Genomic DNA, 16,914 nt, shown 5'->3' on the forward strand with positions numbered 1-16,914 from the left:
GCTCAATGTTATCTTGAACTTTAACATTAGTTTCCCAAATACAGTATTGTTATTCAAAAAAGCTGTATGTTTCTGTTAAGCTTTTGGTATTATCTTTTGTTTACTATTATTTTAGCAAATAGTATTACATTTAAAACTAGGACATTCTTTTTACATACCAGACCTTCCTCAAAATTCTTACATAGTTTAAAATTTTTTCTTTAATTATTTTTCTGCTGCTAAGACAATAAGCTCCCTTATTAATTAAAATACAGATGAAATATCATCTTTATTTTCTCTAATTGATAAGGCTTGAAATTTAATTTTTTAATTTGCCTACAAAATACATTATTAGGATCTTATTTCTTGAGCAATGAATGCTTTATTGAATTTTTTTAGGTAAAACTATCCATATATTAGAGAATTATGTTTCTTCTTTTATCTGTAGGTATGTGTTGTAAGCACCTTGTTTAAACTGCTTTTAAACTGTTTTTACACAGGGAAGATTATGATTATTTTAATGTGGAGGATTTCTCTCATCCCATTTAAAATTACAATAAATACAAAACTTTAGATGAACTGTTACCAAACCAGTGTTACTATGTATAATCATTAGGTTCCTGGATTGTCTTCTAATGGTTTTAAAATCATTTCTGTAGCTATTCTGCATGTCTAAATTAATCTTTTTCCTCTTAGAAGAAAAGATGTGGAGTGGGCTGCTACCTCCTGGCCTAAATGAAAGTGATATTGAGTCAAATTCTGAAGATGAAGCTCCATTAGAGGACTCTGGACTTAACTTGCAGGAAAATAAAGAGGATGGAAACATTAGAAAAACAGAAACCTTGGATTTCCCAACAGATGGTTCAAAAACTGAAACAGAGGCAAATGTAAATGCGTATGAAGAATGCCCTTCTGGAATTCCCTTAAATGTGTGGAATGTAGGTTTTCTCTGACATGCTTGTTAGAGCCTGTGGGGGTGGGGGGGTGCATGCTCCCTGTGTGTCTCTGTTGGTAAATATGTTCTTGAGACCTAACAGGGATGATGGACTCAGAATACTTTACCATTCTCTGAGACATTGACTACTTAGATACTTGCCTTTACTTTTGTTTTGTTTTCATAGAAAAAAGAAGAGGGGGGAAAAACACTATATAGGGTTAAGCTGTTTTGCCTAACATGATATATGAAGAATTTCTGTCTTCATTTTATCTCTTTATTGTCTATGGACCTGTTGTTATCTATATAAAATACTGAGATTCACTCCAAATTAGTTGGCTTATTTAGACAATAATGAATATCAAAACTCATGTTGAGAGAGTCTCAGAGAGTATTGTATCTCAGAAATTGACTACTTTTATTAAATTGTTACCTTTATACCTGCCAAGGATATAATAGTTTTTATTACTTGACACATTTGTTATTTTTTAAATACATGTTTTTCTACAAAGTATATTTGCTTCTTAATTTTTTTCTTTTACATAGAAATTTCAAGAATTGCATAAAAAACATTCTGAACAGAAAAGCTCAACATCAAGATTCAGAAGGAAAAAAAGAAAACACTCCAGAAAAGGTGTTTTGTTTTAATTTAGATTGTCAATAGTATCAATGCTAAATTGTGGCTGAGTTCAATAATTTTTTGAAAACATGATTTTGAAATAACCAAGTTTACATGTACTGACACTCTGTGAATTCGTTTCAGGTAAATTGAAGGAAGAAAAAGAAACTCCTAGGTGGGTAGAATTTAAAATGGTTGTTTTAGACAGTTGTAGAACTTATCCAAATAATTGTCTCTGATATGCTCAAACATAAGAACTAATAGTTGTAATACAATTGTAGTAACCAATTAAAAAGGTAATATAATTATAGTAACAATTAAAAACACTGCAAATAAAAAATGAGTACATTTTATATAAAACAAAACTTATTATCTCTTCTTGTAGTGAACAGCCCGCAAATGAAACCCACTGGAAGGAACTTACTCAGTATTTTGGAGTCAATGACAGATTTGAACCCCCTGTTAAAAGGAAAAAAGTTGAGAAGGTAAGTAAGGTCTTTTTTATTGTATCTTATTTTAGCTAGTAGGACATGTTTGTGATTAGCCTTTCCTGAGGTACTTGTCCTCATTAATTATTCGGTTAAAAAGTTAAAATGCCCACTGTGTACCAAAAAGATGATAGATGAAGTAAATATGTAGTTAGAAATCATTAGAAAATGTCAAGAAGAAGAACAACAGGTTGTGTGAAAAGGTTAAAATGGGTACCCCACTTTAGCTTGGGTAGTCATCCTTTACTGGAAAATGCCATTTCACAGAGACCTTAAAGGTGAGAAAGAAGCCATCTCTATAAAGAATGCTAGTGCTGAGGTTTGGATAAAGATCCTCAGGAAGAAAGAGTGATCCTGGGATATTTGGCTAACTGTAAGAAGATCAGCCTGACTGGGATGGTGTCAGCAAGGAGGAGAATAGCCAATGATAAGACTAGAGAGGCAGGCATGGGGGCCAAACTCTGTAGAACCTCAACAGGCGGAGTCAGGACGTGGGTTTTATTCATAGCGCAGTCAAGATTCATTAAGAGGTTTTAAGTCAAGAGAGTGACATGGCCTAATTTATGTTTAAAGGATTGCTTGGCTGTTATATGGTGAATTGATTATAAGGCAGCAAAAGTATATGAGAAAAAGACAGTTAAGAGACTTCTAGGCAGATGAGGATGGTAGATTGAATAAGAGTAGTGCTACTGAAGATGGAGAAAAATGGATGGATTTGAGATAACATGCAGAAGTTGAATTGACGATATTTGCCTCTGGATTGCTTATGAGATGATAGGGAGGAGGAGAGAACCATTCAGAGTTTTGCCTTAGATGGTGATGCTAGTTACAAAGGTAAAGTTTGGGAAGGGAAGGATTTAGGTTGAAGGTAATTCAAAGTTTAGGCATGGTTGTTATTATTGGAACAGAGTATTATGGAACATGGTTATCATAATGAGGTAGTGTCTCAGGATAGTCTGAGCTTGAGATACACATTTGGATTGGTCAGTTTGTAGATATATTAATGTTGAATAAAGGCTTGGATTAATGAGTAGCTCACATTCACATAGGTGAATGTTGATGGGGAAATGCTAGTCAACTCAGAAAATCAAGTTTTTAGTGGTAGAACTAGAGGTGCAGGGGGCTAGATGAAGCCCAGGTATGTTGAATTCTGTGTTTACAGACAGACACCTTTTTCACGGCTCATTGCTGTAGCCTACTACTGTGTGTACTTGGAGATCTTAGCCGTTATTCTGATTAGTCAGCATTTCTTGCGAGAAAAACCTCTCATTGTCAGTCCATTATTGGGTGGTGGTGTGTCATTGAGAGCACATTCATTAGTGAACTGTCACAACAGAATTTTGCAGGTGAGTTTTTTGATTCCACCTTTGCAAAGAATTCTTATCCAAAAATAGTCCCTAGAACACATGGCAGTGGGTACCTACTATTTGTGGGTAACCTCCTTTTTACAGTGTTTTCCAGAAATGCTAAATTTCTTACAAAGAAAGATCATTGGTAGAGTTGAAATTAAAATCTAGGTTTTCTGACACCTTTCTCAGTTTCCTAGGCTCACTGCAAAAAGGGGTGGTAGCTGTTTGCCATGTTCTTGACGTTTGTGGTTTTGGTGGCCTTTTGAAGGGAGATGTTCCTGACTATATGTAATATGTTGCAAAGTAGCAGGGAAGAGGACCATCCTGACATCCTTGGCCATGTGCCGTCTCTAGCAGACCTGCTCAGCCACTGACTAGCTTGTTCTTTTGACAGAAAGAATGTTAAATATTGGTACTATTAGGAAATAATTCTAAAGTTTTGCTTGTGAATTAGATCTTCTTTGATTTTCAGATATTTATGGTATTTGTTATATTATCTCATGACTATAATGACTTTAGAATGTCTAATTGTTTCTTGTTAAGATAAAGCCATGAGATGAACTTTGTAGCCATTCCAAAGAGTAGATAGAAATTCTGAGAATTTCTTTTACAACTTTATTAAATTTTATTATTATCTTGCATATTAAATTGTACCTTCCTGATAATGGCCAGAAATGGCTAACTCATTATCTAGACTTTGGAATTTGTGTGGAGTTCCTTTAATATAGGATAGTAGGCTTCTTTATGCAAACTCTTTTAAACAACTTGAGTTTTAGGAACTAGTGTTCTATTTTGTGTTATGCATTAAATGTGTTCTAGAAGAATATTATAAGTCAAACACCATTTGAAAAATGAAATCTCTGATTCAGAGAGATTGTCATTAGGTCCTAATGATCTGTTTAATGTTTGGGTTTTCTTTCTTTTTTTTTTTTATTAAATCGTAGCTGTGTACATTAATACTATCATGGGGTACAGTGTGTTTTTTTATATACAGTTTGCAATACTTTCATCCATCTGGTTAACATAGCCTTCATGTCATTTTCTTAGTTATTGTGTTAAGATATTTATAGTCTACATTTAGAAAGACTCACATGTACCCCCATAGGATAAACCATAGACGTGATCCCACCAATCACTCTCCCTCCACCCATCCTTCCCCCTCCCCTCCTCTCCCCTCTCCCCATAGACATTTCTTCATATAAATGGCATCTGGCTAAGTTGTGGAGGTCTTCTAAACAAGGAGACTGAGCTGGCTAGGCTTATTATCTGTCCAGGACTTTGCCAGTACTTAGCACCCTTCAAATAAATGCAAGCATAAAAGGAAAGGAAGGATTCACTGAAGCCAGATTCTTGCATATTCTCTTTATGGTTCAGTATAATTGCATGCCAGCAGGTTCACATTCATTGTTTGGTTTGGGATCAATGTTTTATATGGCATCCCTTTTGCTGTTCTGCTAAAGTCTCTACCGTTAATACAACAGAGTAAATAAACTTGAAGAATGTCCACATTGGTGGCACCAAGATAAAAGCTAAAAATAAATCTAAGTCTAGCAGATAGTAACTATTGCTCACAAAATCTATTGAGGATCATGAAAATCTCTGATGCAGTGTGTACAAAACTAGCATGGATTTCCATTCATTGTTTTGTTTCTCTGGAGCAGAGGTTGATCTGTTACCATATCTCACAGAGCCTTTTTATTTTGTATTCATTCAACCTTCTAGAGAATGGTAAAACAAAACAAACTTCTTAATCTTGTGTCTATCGTGTAGTCTTTTTCTTTTTCTTTTTTTTTCTCTTCTTTTTCAGTTTTGGAATACTGCCAAGCTGAAACTGTTGCTCAACCAAGAATGTCTATTTACAGCACTGCTGTCACCTGCTTCCCAGACAATGCAGAGGCTTGTAGTTTTTAAATGTAATCTTCCTAATATCCAAAGCTGTTTTAAAATGTTCTTTGTATTAACTACAGCTATAATTGTGTTTCTGGCAGCAGTTCTGGGACTTATAATAATAATTCTGTAATCATAACATAATTATTTTGAATCTGTGGGAATTTCTTTAGAATAAATTTTACTCATTAATTTCACTATAAATGTCTCAAGTATTCTTTGGTTGAGCCAATTTGATTAGTCAGCAGTCATTACTGAAGTTAGTTTTATGTATACCTAATGGGTACTTTTTGGCATGAAAAGCCAGAGGTAATTTTAGAGTGATTGTACAATGTCTTTGATGATTTTTAAAAGTTGTTAGAGAGGAAACTGCTACAGTATAGCTTTTCAAACTTTTTTTTTTTAAGCGGAATGCCTTTTCTAATCTGACATTTACTTGGTACTCCAATACATAGATCAGTTAAAAGACTTGCTGCCTTGAGTGAATGAGGGAGACAGTAAGGGTGTTGTGGTATGAGTACTCTCCTGGTATCAGTTAAAAAGCATTCTCTCTTGATCCCTATGTTATTTATCCCTGTGGGGGGAGTAGGCAGGACTAATATAAATCTCATTATACAGATGAAGAAACTAAAGGTTAGCATAATTTGTTTAGGGAAACAAACAGCTGGTAAGTGAAATGAGACTTTAAACCCAAATCATTGGTTCTAAATCTAGATTTTTCTGAAATAATAGTTGAGCTGAGTTTTTGCTAAACTAACTCAACTGATTTGAGTGGGTATGATTTATATAGAAAGGTAACAGTCATACATAAATCATGACTTATACAGCATGTCCATAAAGTTCATGTGCAATTTTCTATGTTAAACTATTTAAATTTGCACACAAACTTTATGTCCACCCTATATATATATAAGGGTAGCTCTTCCTCTTCCCCCCCTGCCTTTATGGAGAAATTGCCTAATTGTTTTTTTTTTTTTTTTTGATTATTTAGGTCCAATCAAGCAGACTTCAGTATGTATTAAGCTTTAAAATTAAATATAATATCCAAATTCTAAATTATATTATAGAAATATAATGTGGCACAGTTTGCTTTTAAGAGCTTTAATCCATATATATGTATATGATGGTAGTCCATAATGTTAAACCTAGTACCCATTAATTACCAAGGCATTTGTAGTCATGTGTTTTTGATAGCTGCAGCGAAACTTTATTAATTAAAGGTTAGTCATTGCCTTGTGGGAACCTGTTAGATACTGCCCTTAGAAGAATTTTCCACCTGTGGCCAAATTGCCATTCCCCAGGTTGCTTTGTCTTTGCTGAGATAGATCATAAGCTATATTTTGATTCTAGTCTAAAAGCAACTTAGAAGCACACAAAAGCATTGCAGGCTACCACCTGTCTGTTGGCCATTCCTATATTATGGAAGATGTTGTAGATAAGGCAAATAAAGTCGTCGCTTGGGTCCAACTTAAAACTTATTAAAAAAAAAGCCTTAATTTTCAACTTCTGTTTCATGAGACTACTTACTGATTCAGAGTTGACTTCTTGGGTTTTGTGCTTGGATCTGAGCCCTTGAAGACCTGTAATGAAGTCTTTAGCCATACGTAAGCCTTCTCTTTGTAGTAATGGTATTCTGATATTTACACTGTAATAAAAGAAACCGCTTAGTAGTTATTGGATGATTACTATATGCTGAACCTTGGCTAGGTATTTGACATATTAATATATTTTCTTTGACCCTTACTCTAACTTCATAGAGGATGTGGTTTCATTCTCCTTTTACTACATGTGAGATGACTGTAACCCTCAGAGGTTTAGCAACTCACCCAGTGTTGCTTAGTTCATAAGTAGAGTAGCTGGTATTTGAACCCAGGTCAGATCTTGCCAACTGTTCTTTTGTAACCTTCTAGGAACTTACGGTCTTAAGGAGATGGAAAGATTTTATAGAAGAATTTTTTTACTAATATGATCACTTTGAATGTGCTTGGAATGTTAATACGTTCTTAATAGAAACAAAGGTTGGGTGTACACCTGGAATCAGAAAATTTTCAGGGCTTTAAGGTACTGTTAAAGGTACTGAAAAGTACTTTAAGGTACTGAAAAAAAGAAGAGAAAGAAAAATGGTACTGTCTAGCAAAACTTGGTTGGAATTTTAAAAACCAAACAAAATACTGTTGATTGAAAGGCTAAAAATGAAGTTGAGTTTTTATTCTGAGATTTTTATTTCTAGGAGGAAATTTTGATCATTCAAGCCAATCTTCTCATTATCAAAAAGAAAACTGAAACTTATGAGTCAAACCTTATTTACCCAGAGTTTTGATACATTGCTTGACTTTCAGCCCGGTTCCCTCTCTACTATTAGATGCTGCTCTGAATGAGGGAGAAATGGTAGTTGATCAGTGGTGAACAGATAGATTTGTAATTTTAGCTGATTTACTTTTCAGTGAAACTTATGCCTATATAAGCTATGTAGACTTAGCAGTTCATATGCTTTTCTTAAAAAGGGGAGTGTTCTTGCTTTCTCCCCTTTGTGATGTTAACTGTGGCTCCATGGTAACCAAGGGAAAATTAGCAAGTTGATCTGGCAAAATGACTCTATAAGCAGACGATCATTTTATTCATGGGCATTAGCAGGAAAAGTAGAGTGGATACCTTGTTACTCATTGAACTGTGCTCATTTTAAGTTCTGGTGTAATGGATAACCTCAGAAAGCCTGGCCAATCAAAAGGGAGCAGAGCTGCTGTATGGAACATACAGGACAGACTTGAGAATGGTGCCGTTAGTGACCAGGTTGCTGAGCTGAGCAGGTCTGGGTTGATGGGTCACTAGGGTGAGAGTGGATAAGGTCTGGGTTGAGGTATCAAACTTACCCTGGAATTTATGGTGCAAGGAATCATTTCATATGTCTCAGTAGCATTTGAAGAGAAACCTAGTATTTTGCATAGAAAGGAAAGAGTATTGAATTTATATTTTAAGAAAAAGAACTTTATTTCCAATATTAATTAAAAAATAAAGTTCTAGGTACAGGTATTGTACAAAGCTCTAGGAACCCAGAATAGAGAAAATGTTATTCTCAAGAAATATATATTCTAATAGTGAGATAGATTTCTATATAAATAAAGGTCTATGTGACCTTTTTAAAATCATGTGGGCATTATTATGTCAGTATTACGGTTGTGGAATTCTCTTGGGAACTCCTCAAAGCAGTGGATATGTGGTGAAAGTTCCCAGTTGGGAAGGGGTCCTTTCAGTACTAATATGAGCCTGGATGACTACACTGTGAATATTAGCTTGATAGCACAGAATGAGTGAGTGCTTCCTACATGGAAGGAACCGGGCAGGGTTCTGGGACAAGCCAGTGACACAGTCTGTTCTTACTAGTTCTTATTGAGCATGGAATCCAAGGAAGAGACAGAGAGGCATAATTCACTGTGGTGTGTCAGACCAGTAAGTGTCAAGCTAACAAGTTTCCAGGTAATGTTGTACCACTGGTCTAGAATTTAAACTTTGAGAACCACTGGCTTACATTCTAGTTTGATAAGGTTAATCATGGGCTGCAAATTAGAGAGGGAGGATAAAAGAATTCCAGAAGGGACTGAAGAACTGTGAGAACAAATATGGTACCTAGGATTCAGGCTCCAGATGAAGACAAAGCAGGCTTATTGGGTAGGAGGACTTAGATAAGTGGAAGAATTATATTCAGGGCACAGAATTGTAGATGGTGAAGTTTTGGAGGTGGAGCTTTCATATGATATCTATAACATGACCTGCAGCATTCTTCAAAGTACTGGTCTATAGAGAGATAAGGAACCTATACGTGAATAGCTCAGTGTTCTACATTTCTCACTGAGAAAGTCTTGTTACCCTCCCTGCCCCAAAGTCATCTAGACAAACTATGTTTAGTCATGAAGCTGATTTGCATTCTGGAACAAACTGATTATTTTTGCCATGGATTGACACTGTCCAGACCAGAACTGGAACAGAGGCACTGGGCTAGAGTCTAAACTTTGGAGGTGGGTGGAATTAGAGGTCCTTGAAGAGGAAAGATACTGGAAAAGTGATTCCAGGGTGTTGTTTGGACCATCAGGAGAAGAGTTATGCAGAAATACCAGAAAGGGAAATTTCTGGAAACTAGTAGATCGTCATGGGGCAGGAATGGGAGGAGGGCATTAGAGCCACATGGTTCAAAGACTAGGAAGGGAGGGCTGTTGAATGAATGTGCGTGCAGCTGCAGTGAAGGAAGAAGTGCCTGTTGGCCTCCCATGGACGTAGGTGGGCATCATGAGAAGGGATTGTGAGAAGGAACTGTCTTCCCTTAACAGTGCTCATTAGTGATGGCCTCATTGTCTTTGTTTCCGTGATCTTTTTAGGCAAATTATGCTGGAGTTATTTTTTAAGTCTCATCTCAACAAAGAAGAACACAATTTCTTAGTTAACGAGTATAATTAAGCAGTATACTGAGAGAAAAATCAGACTATATTTGAAAATTTTTATTATCTATAGAACTATTTTCACAATTCAAATTATTTAAGTCTGAGCATCTTTTCATAAATATATAAGTTCTTACCCTGTCTGTTTGGTAATCCCATGAAAATTTTAATTATGATTTCCTGGGGTATATGTAATTTTCCCTGCATGTTAAATCTTCAGCCTAATGTTTATAGTCAAAGACTATCAGGGGCTATTAGATAAAAATTTTGAGCTATAGGAATAGGCCATATAGAAAAAAGGTAGGACAAAATCATAGTTGAGAATGTAGGCTCTGAGCAAGCTTGGGTTCATGTGATGGGCTTACTAACAGACTTTGTATTTGGCCTAGTTAGGGGGTCTAAGGCTCTATTTCTTCATCTTTAGAACAAGATAACATTATTTTTCATGGGGTTGTTATAAGAAATAAAGAACTTTCGTACATTACTAAGCCCAGGATCAACCATATAATGAGCACTCCATAAATTTTAGCTATTATTATTAAATTAACATTATTGTTATTATTAAGGGAAAACAGAGGCTTTGGGGTCACAGAAGTCTGGATTTGCATCTCCTTTTTATTAGTTCAGGAAGTTACATGACCTTGAGGAAGCCATTTAATGTCTCTGAGACTTCTGGCACCAATGGGCAGCTGTCAACTACCTTGTGGGGTTGTTGTGAGAATAAACGGTCTATTTATGTAAGGCATTTGCTGTAGTCCTGTAACATAATTTTGGTTAGCTCATGTTTGCCTTACCTTCCTGTGCTTAATGTTTAGGTTTCTTTTTCTTTTTTTTCTAGTCAGGCCTTGAAAAGAGGATAGACCAAGCTGTGGAAGAGTGGAATATTGAGAAGGCTGAAGAACTCAGCAACCAGCTAGCCACCCGAGAGGTGAGTCTTACTGATTATACATTTTCTGCATTGTAAAATAAATGTGCATTCTTTTTATGATCATTACTAAGTTCAGTATTAAAATACTTGATCTAAGATTTTCGCCTTTGTCCGTTTTCTTCCCTCTTACTCCATCATTTGCTTTGAAATGCTAGGGTTTATTTTTGTCTGGAATGTTTTTAAATTATTCTGGTCTAAAATTTATGTTGGAAATAATCCATGATTGATATTCAATCTTAGATTTTTACCTAGATGAGAGAAGTTTTTTTCAGGTATGATTAAAAGGCTAGCTTTCTTTTTCCATTTGCATCTTTCACTCAGCTTAATTCTCCCTAACGCAACTATATATTTTAAAATCACATCCTTCAACCTTTTTTTAATTCCTTCTAAAACACTTGCTTTATTATATTTGGCATATCTCCCTTGGCCCTAAAGAATTTTCAGGCTTTTTTTCTATAATATAAAACTAGAGATAATGTTGAATATTGTTTTTCCAGGAAGACCACAAAAAGATTCTGACTTAAATTCCTGGTGCAGAGGGTAGTATTCTGCTAGTTGAGAGTTAATATCACATAGGGATTAAGAGCTCATGTTGGCTTGCATTTTCTTGTTGTTCTTTGTGTTTTGTCATAGCTTTTGTCTTTACTATAGCTTTATTTTTGGTGCCTGGATCCTTACCTCCTTCACTTCGTACTTAACCTCTCACTTCTCTATGGTGTTCAGTTACGTAGAGAGCATATGTAGTTATGGGTTATCTGTGTAAACTCCTGGCCATGCTGACTATTGTAACTCATTTGCACTTGAACTTTTTTCTTCAACTTAGATGAGAAAGGTAAGCTTATGATTGCAGTCAATTATTTTTGCATTTTTGCATCATTAGATACAAAAAAAGTCTACTACTAATGGCTGTTTGTTGTGATTTTTGTGTTTTTCTTTTTTCCTTATTCACCACTTACCTTGTGAATTTTACATTTTTATATAGAAAAAACAAGTTCCAAAAAGGAATTCAGAAACTGTTTTTTTCTTTAAGCCCTTGTAAATCATTTGTCACATTAAATACTTCTGAGGACTGGCACTGTGGGAGGCTGAAGTGGGAGGATTGCTTAAGGCTAGAAGTTTGAGACCACACTGGGCAACATAGCAAGACCCCTGTCTCTTTAAAAAAAAATTAGCTGGGTGTGGCAGTGCTTACCTGTAGTCCCATGTACTTGGGAACTGAGGCAGGAGGATCTCTTGAGCCCCGTAGTTTGAGACTGTAAGGAGCTATGATTGTGCCCTGTTACTCCAGCGTGGCAACAGAGTGAGAGACCCTTTCTCAAAAAAAAAAAAAAAGAAAAGAAAACTCAAATCCCACTTTGTGTATAATGTGTGAATGTGTGTGTGTGAGAATGAGAGAGAGAGAGAGAGAGAGTTAATGGCTAATATAAAGGAAATTATAACTCTATGGGCTTCTGTTAAGGGCATAAGCAAGAAGTAGCATAAATGCCAGTTACGTGGCCTTTCACACAATAAACTGACATTTTGTATGAAGTATTTTTTATTGTGAGAAAATATGTATAACATAAAATTTGCCATTCTATCTACTTTTAAGTGTACAGTTAAGCGGTATTAAGCACATTGACATTGTTACGCAGCCATCACTACCATCCATTTTCAGAACTCCTTTTATCTTGCAGAGCTGAAACTCTTTACTCATTAAGCAGTACCTTCTCATCCTCCTCTTTACCCAGCCCTTGACAGCCACCACTCTGTCTCTCTGGATTTGACCATTGTAGGCACCTCATAAGTGGCATTATATACTGTTTAGTCCTTTTATGTCTGACATATTTCACGTAGCATAGTGTCCTTGGGTTTCCTCCGGGTTGCAGCGTGTGTTGCTTTTGTTACATTCTGGGTCTGTTTGTTGCATTCTCTTTATGCATTCATCCTTCAGTGGACACTGGAGGTTGCCTCCACCTTTTGACTGCTATGAGTAGTGCTGCTGTGAACCTGGGTGTCCATCTGTTTGAATTCCTGCTTTCAATCGGTTCTTTTAAGTGTAAAAGAATTTCTGGATCATAAAGTGTTTTAATGTTTACTTTTATGTCATTTTCCCTTTCCCTTCTTAGAGTATTTCTTGTGCTTGCAATTTGATACTCTATTTCATCTGTTAAGTAGTCCTATTTTGATTTACTGAGTATAGCTTTCATTGTATATTATAGCGTTTTATGACTCTTTTAGAATAGAAAGAATAGAAATACTTCATTTTTATAAAGTAAATTTGAAAGCATATTGAATGGTGACACAAACTCTGGAGGATTTCAGTATTAATTGTTGGTTATTACAGTGGCTGTTTCAGTATGAATAAGATAGGGGTCCTTATTCCGAACTGTATGAGCTATATGCCAAAAATCATCTTTGAAATTCTATTCGACAAACATGGCATCTATTGTTTGTTGCTAAGAAGACTGTTTTGGCATTGCAACTTACGTTTCTATAGAAGTTCTGTTAGAAATAGTGGCTTTGTTTCTTGGCCAGCTTCAAAGAGTAGTTACTTTCAACTTGAAAGTATAGCAAAATTATACCAGTAGTATATCTAATCTCCAGATTTTGGAGTTGGCCATGAAAATGTCAGGGAATGATGGGGAGGGCCAGTGCTTGTGGGGTTGCCAGAGACTTCAGTGGGTGGATACCTGTCACGGCTGTAAGGGTGGGGGAGTATAGTGAGATGATGGGGATAGTGAAGAGTGGCTTAAGATCTAAGAGGGACTGAAAAGCATATAAGGCCTGGTAACCAACCATGGCGGTATGGAAAGTGGCCTGAATATCTGCCTCATTTGGATCAGGAACAAAGCCTTTTAGAGAAGTGGTACTTAACTGCGTTATGTTGATGAAGTACTCCATGTTGTGCCACATGGTGAATAAGTGCTGCTTAATCCATTTACAAATTCTGGGAATATGTTACTGGTTGCTGTCAGATGCTGCCTGGTCTCAGGTCTGCTAGATTAAAGCTTAAGGTGGGCACATAAGAAAACCCAGCACAGCTATATGGTATAGAGTATGGTTGCCCTTTTGTTTTTATAATAGAAATGTCGTGGATTTCTCTCTTCACCAGTCTCTTCAGGATCATGGGACTCAACAAAATTGTGTTTTATTACCATTGTGGGACCAGCCTTCCTTTGGAAGACCCAGGAGTTATATATTATGTTGTCTCTTCCAGACAGCAAGGTGACTGACCAGCAGGGTCCCTCAGGTTGGTTAGTTTCCTCAAATATCCACCTTGCTAAAGTAAGAAAGGGTACAGCAAAGCCTAGTCTGCAGTGTTAAAATATGGGCTCTACGGTTGTTTTTCTTTGTATTTTTCTCTATGTATTAGTACCCACCAGGGGAATTCACAGAGAAGCATTTATTTTACTGCAGGGTCTATGCTTCTTTTAATATAGTTAGTAATGCTGAAATTTTGAGATAAACACATTTTATTCTTTCTTTAGAAGACCTCGTATTTTTGAAATTATTTTAGACTTTGAAAAAGTTGTGAAATTTGTAAAGATTTCCTATTTATCCTTTACTTGCGTACCTGAAGTATTAACATTTTACAGCATTTGCTTTCGTTTTCTCTAATGTATGCACTTCATTGAAATTTGCCAGTCGTTCCAGTAATTTTCTTTATGGCAAAAAGAATTTTCTCTTTTTTGGTCTATAACTTTGCATTTTGTTGTCATGTTTCTTTAGTCTTCTTTAATTTGGACTAGTTCTTCAGTCTTTGTTCTTAAGCCCTTAACATTTCTAAAGAGCAGAGGCCAGTTATTTTGTAACATGTCCCTAAATGCTGGTTTGTATAATGTTTCCTTATGATGAATTTCAGGTCATGCATTTTTAACAGGAAAATCACGGGAGTGATGCTGTGTCTTCATCAGTATAAGCTATCCACAGGCACATTGTTCTGTTTGTCTCATTTATAGATGGTGTTACTTTGATTATTTGGTTAGGGTGGTATCTCTGGGTTTCTCTACTGTGAAGTTACTATTTTTCCCCTTATAATAAATACGTTATGAGCAGATGGGAAATGATTTGAAACTGTAAATATTCTCTATACAATTATACTTTTACTCACAGTTTCAACTTCCATTGCTGATTCTTTTCTTCCTTGGGGCAGTTACTATTATGGTGATTGCAAAATGACTTTAGATCTTTAAAATGTGATTCAGTCGTACTTTTCGTCTTTACCAGGCAAACTAAATCTAAAATTTGGCTGAAGTGAAATATTGGATGATAGAATCTTTTATGTATCCGATTTTTACTAAATCTCTCAGTATATCTGGACAATCAAGAGTTGAGTGCAGTATTGCTTAATGACACACTGGGCAGGAACGGGGTTGCCGTATGACATTCTGCCTACCAGTGCCTGCTGGTAACGCTGCCCTTGTCTGCCTCACTAGGATTCACTGGTGAGCTGCCTTTGTGAGTGCAGTTTGAAGCTGCTTGTCACAACATACTGAAGTAGTGCCTTAGAGGCTTCAGAAATGTGTGTTTTCTTTTAGGAGATTAAGTTTCTATTTTGGTGTTTTGTCATACTCCTATTTTAGAATGGAAATTGTATAGTACTGACTAAGTATTTTCCATTTTAAGGGCTATCTCCTATCACAGTTTATGGCAAATGAGATTGCTTTAGAAAAACATGGTATTTTCAGCACTTGTAAAGATAGTAAACATTTTTCTCAGTGTCATTTTTACTTCTACGTAAATATAATGCTTTCTTATGGTTAAGTAAATTTGTTTGGTGTAGAATTATAGAATTTTAATTAAAAGAAAGAACAGTAATTTGAGCCCTGTTCTTTTCCTTGCATAAGTGGGAAAACATCTGGAAAAATATTTGCTGTTCAGGCATAGCCTTTGCAAAGATACTCATGTCATATTCATTAATCACCAGGGAAAAATAATCAAGATGGAATTCTTGAATGAATAGATTAGTTTATGATTTAATTTTTTCATATTTTTCCCCTTGATGCCAATCATTACAGATAGATGTGGATGGGATTTTGAGAAGTAAGTGAGTTTGGAGGCAGAAGCCCTTTATGAAATTACGTATATACATGCGTGGAAGGTGTCCTTTTGGAAATCAGGTATATTGGTTTTTAATCAGTACCGTTTCTTTTTTGAAGCAGCAGTGACTGGGACCTGCTGATAAAGCCTTTGCTCAGAGGCACAGATCCCAGAGTTCTTAAAGCCTTTTCCAGCCATAATAAGTGAAACTAATTTTTGGTGTTTAACATTTATAAGCCTGTGAAACCAATAGGGTAGTATCAGTTTTGAGAAAAATGAAGCCAAAAGTACAACTGTGTCTGAAAATAGGGCTTGAAAACAGTTCATCAAAAAAATGTTATGCCAAAATAAGGCTGTCAGAGTGCTGTTGTGGCACAGCAAGCACATGGTTTTCCAGAATCATATTCTCTTTAATGATGACATTAAGGATGAATGTAATCTGATTGGGGGGATGACTCAGTCAAGATTGTGCTTTTTGTCATTATTGGTTTTACCATGTAGTGATGATGTTGTTTTGAGACCATCCCTCCTGTTGGTTATGTACTTTGTTAACAGTCTTAGAGGATAGATGAAGTAAAAACATACTTGGGTTTGTGTTATACTGACAAAACTGTTCTAATTTGAAAAAATTTGTATGTACGTTACACATGTACAAGTATCTGGGCATATTTGTGGCTCAGAATTGGAAGTACATTCCATTTACTGATAGTGATGCTTGAAAATGCCATTCTTTGGTATTATCTTACCTAATGTCTTTGTTGCAGTCTAGATCATACCAATTTATAGAAACCAGTAGAAACAAGTATTTTAAAAGTAAGTACCAAAGCCTAGATTTGATTAAGTAAGCAGCAGTTAGGTTGAATCTCACATTTGGTAAAGAGATTTTCTCTCTAGGCTTCTTCGTGTCAGCCTGCCATCCATAAAAACCCACTCTGGCAGCAAAACAGTGGGTTTCTACCATCAAATTCCAATGTGTCATACTTACATTAACTAGGTGTATTGTTCAGATTGATTTTAGTTATGTCTATATAATGTGATGGCAGAAATGAATGAGGAAGAAAGGTTGTCTGAATTTTGTTTGAGCATTTTTATACTCTTAAGGATTAAGCTTTTTCTATAAGGAACTGAAATAGGATAGTTGTTTGACAGCACCAGATAAACTTGACTCCTTAAAAAATAAATGCCAGTATTTCATATTGTAACATTATTAATAATTATGTAACCAAGATACAGTCATACTGTTTTTTGATGATTTGCAGTGTTAATATTCACATTTGA

The 16,914-nt window shown here is 35.7% G+C and overlaps 1 protein-coding gene across 2 annotated transcripts in view; it reads left to right on the forward strand.

Annotated features, from left to right (window-relative positions):
- Positions 1 to 16,914, forward strand: part of FAM204A (family with sequence similarity 204 member A) — a 30,942-nt gene that overhangs the window by 5,098 nt on the left and 8,930 nt on the right. For both annotated transcript variants that reach the window (XM_003787124.2, XM_012803559.2), the window contains exons 2-6: positions 676 to 917; positions 1,460 to 1,547; positions 1,677 to 1,707; positions 1,918 to 2,017; positions 10,525 to 10,614. In XM_003787124.2, the coding sequence (XP_003787172.1) occupies positions 684 to 917; positions 1,460 to 1,547; positions 1,677 to 1,707; positions 1,918 to 2,017; positions 10,525 to 10,614 (543 nt within the window). In that variant the 5' untranslated portion in view covers positions 676 to 683. The remainder of the gene's footprint in view (positions 1 to 675; positions 918 to 1,459; positions 1,548 to 1,676; positions 1,708 to 1,917; positions 2,018 to 10,524; positions 10,615 to 16,914) is intronic.

Source organism: Otolemur garnettii, unplaced genomic scaffold, assembly GCF_000181295.1.
Source record: "Otolemur garnettii isolate 467f Iridium unplaced genomic scaffold, OtoGar3 scaffold00021, whole genome shotgun sequence".
Classification (NCBI taxonomy): domain Eukaryota; kingdom Metazoa; phylum Chordata; class Mammalia; order Primates; family Galagidae; genus Otolemur; species Otolemur garnettii.